Genomic DNA, 5,512 nt, shown 5'->3' with positions numbered 1-5,512 from the left:
TGTGTGTGTGTGTGTGTATGTATGTGTGTTCTTTTATGCTCTTCCCTCTGATCCCTCTCAGTTCTATAATACCTCATAAAAAACGCTCCCAAACAGTAATTGCATTATTCTCGGGGAGAGACGCGGACATTAACCTCACAGAATGCCTTCCATATACGACACTCCTGGTTCATATTCTTCCGCGTTACGGCGTCTCATCTCGACTACCATTAACAGGCGGTTGTGGAAGTTACTGGTTTTCAAGGTGTTTTAATTAAGGATTCTGGTGATAGTTTAACAAGGATTCTCTATTGTCAACTAGATAACACCCATGAGAACCTTGTTAATCATTTTTGTGGCCTTTAGAAGTAGTTTTAATGAGAATACGACTCTATATCATCTTTCTCTTGTTATTAAATAGGAAAAACAGCCATTAGAACCTGGTAACTCATCTTTGTGGCCTTTGGAAATAGTTGAGAAGCCATAGAGTAAGAATACAAGTCTACATCTTCCTCTTGCTCTTGTTCTTCCAGACCTCTGAAGCCTCTAGACCACGCTCGCCCTCCAGACACCGAGACAGAGAGCCACACGAGCCCCAAGGAAGTGACACCTTTCCACCTTCCTCCGAGAACCTGGAAGTATCTTATCGACTCCTCCTTTTGGAAAAACCTCAAAGGCCGCCTTGGGGTGCCTCTTGAAGACACGTATTTGAATCCTGGACCCATTGGCGACTTGCTGGAACATTTTAAAACGGAAGACACTGTAAGAAAAGAAAAACGAAAGCGTAAGGAGGATGAAGAGTCACTGGAACACGCTGGGACGCAAGACACCATAAGGGAAAGGAAAGAAAAGGAAGAAAAGGGACATTCGCTGGAACACACTCAGACAACACATGACAAAGTAAGGAAAACAATAGAAAAACTGCAGTATGCTGACAAAGAGAATGAACTGGAACACTCCAGGAAGACACAAGAGAACATCGTAGAGAAAAGAAAAGAAAAACGGAATCATGAAGAAAAACATCACTCGCTGAAACTTTCTAAGAAGACGCAAGACACGATAAGGAAAAGAAAGGAAAAAGAAAAGCATGGAAACAGGGACAACAAACTGGAAAATAAGAAGAAAACGCAAGACACCAGAAGCTTAGGAAAAGAAACACTGAATACAGACACAGAGAAAAAAGAGAATGACGGAAAGGACTCTTCTCCCCTCCCTCACTCCGCCATCGACCACCCCCTAAGGAAAGACGCTCAGGGGAAGGTCGTCAGCCGCCGCGCCAGGGCCATCAATGCTCGCGTCGCCTCTTTCACCAACCTCCCCGCCGAGCACCGCGGTTCCCTGCTTGACCTGCCCGCGGAGCACAAGGACAGTCCGCCCCTCATACCCTTCATACCACCCAACCCACACCAGCCGCCCCAGCCACCCGCACCCGCTCCCGCCCCGTACCAGTACCACCACCACGACCACAAGACAGGTGAGCAGTGACCAAGTAAATTAAGCACATTTGTGTGTTAAGAGGAGTTGTATTGAAGTTTTAAGGTTTTTATGTATTTTGACTAGCAACTAATGAAGGTATCTCTATTTCTTTCTCTCTTTTGTTTTTTTTATAAGTCGCGGTGCTTTTGTTGCTAAGTTTTCCCTCTTCCTGATTTTTTTTTTTTTTCTCTCTCTCTCCATCCTCCTCCTCCTCCTCCTCCTCCTCCTCCTCCTCCTCCTCCTCCTCCTCCTCCTCCTCCTCCTCCTCCTCCTCCTCCTCCTCCTCCACGCGACCTTTCTGCCCTACAAGGTATTTCTCCTCTTCCTGCCAACCACAGCCGGAGGGAACTAATAGATATGATGTTGTCGTCTGCTCTTCCTTGGTTTGTGTTCCTTCCCCTGCTCCTCGTTGTCACCATCATTGTAAGTCATCTTCATGAATTGTGTGCATTCCCATCCTTCTCTCCTCGCTTCTTATCACCATCATTATCACCATTGCTATTTTTTATTCTTCACCATTTATTGCGTACGCCCCTTCCTATTTTTATCATCATCATTATCCTTGTCATTCGTAGCCTTTTCCTCACTCTACTCCACCTTATCGTAAACCATCATCACCACCACAAGACCTCCTTCGCCTTTCCTCCCTCATTCACTTCCTCTCACTTCGTGCCTTCTTCAGGAGTGTACGTGTTTGGCTACGGCGATGGGCAGCAGTGGCGTCACGAGGAGCGGGGTCCCAAGGGGCAGGTGCGCGGGGGTTACGGCTGGAGGGACGAGAGGGGGAAGAACCATGTCACACACTTCGTCGCCGATACCAGTGGCTACCGCGTGGTCCCCCGAAACAAGCAGGTGAGAGAGAGAGAGAGAGAGAGAGAGAGAGAGAGAGAGAGAGAGAGAGAGAGAGAGAACTTTCTACCATACCATATCATAACACTAACTTTTTTTCTCAATTTTTCCTTTCTCTCTTTTCAGGTTTGGATATTTGGCCCTCCGTCTAACCCTTTTTCCTCCTCCTCGTCCTTCTCCTCCCCCTCGCCCCCTGCCTCCTCTTTCCTCCTCCGCGCTGAGCCGTTGTCTGCAAACCAGTTGGCTACGTACCACCTTGCCTCCCCTCCACCACTACCTTCCACGTCACTCACACCACTGACCTCCACCACCCCCACCACCACCCCCACTACCACCACCACCACCACTACCAAGCCATCCACCATTCCTTCTACTACTACCAAACAGCCTACTACTGCCACTTCTACTACTACTACTACTACTACTAGCACACGACCTCCTACTACTACTACTTCTACTACCACTAGCAAACGAGCTCCTACAACTACTACTACGACTACTAGTACTACTACTACTGCTCCTCCTCCTCCTACTACTACTACTACTACGACTACTAAACGGCCCACCACCACTACGACTACTACTACGGAACCGTATCCTGAAATTTCTACAACTACTTCTACTACTTCTAATGCCAAACGATCTCCTAGTACAACAACAAATGCTGCTACTATTACTTCTGCCACTGCATCACCACCACCAACAAAGAGTACCACAACTACCACCACACCACATTCCACCACCTCCACTTCTACTACTACCACAACTATTACTACCAGCACCACGCCATCCACCACTACAACTACAACTTCTACACCACCACCTACCACCACAACAGAGCCAACTACAACACCATCCACATCTACCACTTCCACTACCACCAGTACCCAGCCTACAGCTCCTTCATCACCGTCTGCCACTACCACCACCACCATATCTGACATTGCCGACACCACCATCGCCACCATCACGCTCACGTCACCCTCCGCTGCCTCAGCCCAGGGTGAGGAAGAGCAGGACGACTCCCTTAACACCGTGGAGCCTCAGTCGCCTTCTTCAGTCCCCACCGGCCGCCCCGCCATCGCCTACCCTCTGCCCCCACGCCCCACCTCCTGGCTGAAGCCCTCCAACACCACCAAAAAGCCCAACAGAGTGATCACTAGGCCCTTCCGACCCGTGAACCCAAGCCCCACACGCTACCGACCCCCGCGGCCACTCAGACCCCTGCTGGACCTGCTAGGGCTGCCCAGACTCCGTCCCAGACCGCGGCCCAAACCCTATCCTGGCTACACGATTCGCGTCAATGGGCCGTCCAGTGCTGAGAACTCTGTGGGGGAAGAGGATGAAAAAAGAGAAGAGAACAACGAATTCATTAACAGCTTTAAGCTCAGGCCGCCGCCACGCCCCGCCCCAGGTCCCCAGAGACTGAGGCCACCGTTGGATGAATTGAAAGATTCCGCCCCGCCCGCCGACAGCCAGCCATCCGAGTCTGAGAGAGACTCCGTATTGGAGAACTTAATGTCACTGCTGCAAGGAGTAAGCGACTACACCGACCCAGATTCCAACACCAATCCGTGGTCCACACTCTACCCCTACAGGCACCAGGAGGGCGGGCAGCCATTCCCGCCCCAACGCAACCCCACCTTCTCCCACCCCAGGCCTGGCGGGCCCGTGGAGGGCCGGCCGTCCGCTCCGCAGACTTTTAGTGGCGAGGCGTCTGTTCCTCAGCGACCACCGTTCGGCCAATACCCGACGGACTACACTTTGCTGGAAGACTTAGATGACTACGAGTACGCGCTCTTAGGACACGAGCCCCATGGAGGCTCCTCGAACACGCTTGAGGGAGGCGACAACATGAACATCCCTGAGGGAAGCGGCGACATGGACACCCTTGATGGAAGCGGCGACAGCTATGACAGTGAGGTGTCTGGGGAGACTGACATGCTGCCCATCTCGCCAGAAAACGAGACCGCCTTGGCCACGACCTTGGGTGTCCGAGGGAACCAACAGGAGTCTCATACCACGTGGTCTTCCTCTCCCGCAGAGGAAAACGACTCAACTACCTTGTCTCCATCCACATCCTCCACCCACACCCCCTCGGCAACGCCAACCCCAAGTAGCTTCTGGACCGGCGTCCTGAACCGGCTGTACAACCTTCCCAACCTGGTGCCCGACGTACGGCAGCGGCGGCCTACTCTCCACTGAGACGTTCCCGGCCCACTGACAGTCTGCTGTGTCTGTGATCGAGGCCCCACCATCTGCCAACGCTATGGGCATTCCTTTAGGTTAAGATGAAGGCAGCGTGTGTGAGGCAACGCTTAGAGGATGGCGAATACATGTAAGGCTTAGCGATTACTGGACCTTTCGAGCCCTGCTGATAGAGAACCTGATAGTGTTAAGACATAGATGTGATATAGATGTGCTTCATGCTAGTAGTTCATCATACACACACACACACACACACACACACACACACACACACACACACACACACACACACACACACACACACACACACACACACACACGTGCACACAAGGACAGACAGAGAGGAGACATGATAATGATGTACAAATACGTATTCAGCAACTGCCATGTCACGAGAAACGAGCCAGGAGGCCACATTCAAAATTTGTTAAAGATAAGATGAAAAAAAAATATGAGAATAAAGCTTTCCTGACAAAAGTGTTGTCGTGAAACCAGTTACCGGAGAAATGTTTTGTGGGCGAAAGGAACATAAACGAATTTTAAGAGGTGTGTCATAAACCAGTATTAGGGGGCGAGGCATCACGATCCTACTCAGTCCAGGAAAGTACAATTAGGTAAGACCACAAATACACATACACCATCCCATCCCTCCGTGTCTTATTTAGTGTGGACACCACCAGCACATGAACACAGATAGAGAAAGCTCCCAGTCTTACCAGTAAGCTGGACTTATGAGCTCTTTTATTTTTCTACGGGAGGTTAGCAGCGGGGCAGTCAAGCAGCTACTGTCCTCACTGACTAAGAGAAAGAGGTGTGTGGTGTGTGAAATCTATCATTCTTACCAGTAAATCTGACTGTATAAGCTTTGAAGTGTTCTATGGGAAGTAAACAGCGGGCAGTCAAGACTCCAGCACGCGATTCTCAAGGTCGTGGGCGAATTACACACACACACACACACACACACACACAACCTCTGCTCAGCCTTCCCCCAAGACGCCAC

General features: G+C 50.6%; 1 protein-coding gene across 2 annotated transcripts in view; it reads left to right on the top strand.

Annotated features, from left to right (window-relative positions):
- The window catches only part of LOC135102289 (mucin-2-like), a 12,196-nt gene extending 7,207 nt beyond the window's left edge, over positions 1 to 4,989 (top strand). For both annotated transcript variants that reach the window (XM_064007297.1, XM_064007298.1), the window contains exons 4-6: positions 513 to 1,453; positions 2,138 to 2,307; positions 2,431 to 4,989. In XM_064007297.1, the coding sequence (XP_063863367.1) occupies positions 513 to 1,453; positions 2,138 to 2,307; positions 2,431 to 4,509 (3,190 nt within the window). In that variant the 3' untranslated portion in view covers positions 4,510 to 4,989. The remainder of the gene's footprint in view (positions 1 to 512; positions 1,454 to 2,137; positions 2,308 to 2,430) is intronic.
- Positions 4,990 to 5,512: the final 523 nt, after the last annotated feature.

This window comes from Scylla paramamosain, chromosome 7 (assembly GCF_035594125.1).
Source record: "Scylla paramamosain isolate STU-SP2022 chromosome 7, ASM3559412v1, whole genome shotgun sequence".
In the NCBI taxonomy this organism is placed as follows: Eukaryota; Metazoa; Arthropoda; class Malacostraca; order Decapoda; family Portunidae; genus Scylla; species Scylla paramamosain.
Note: the sequence above shows the minus strand (reverse complement) of the source record. Positions and strands in the feature narration are given on the sequence as shown.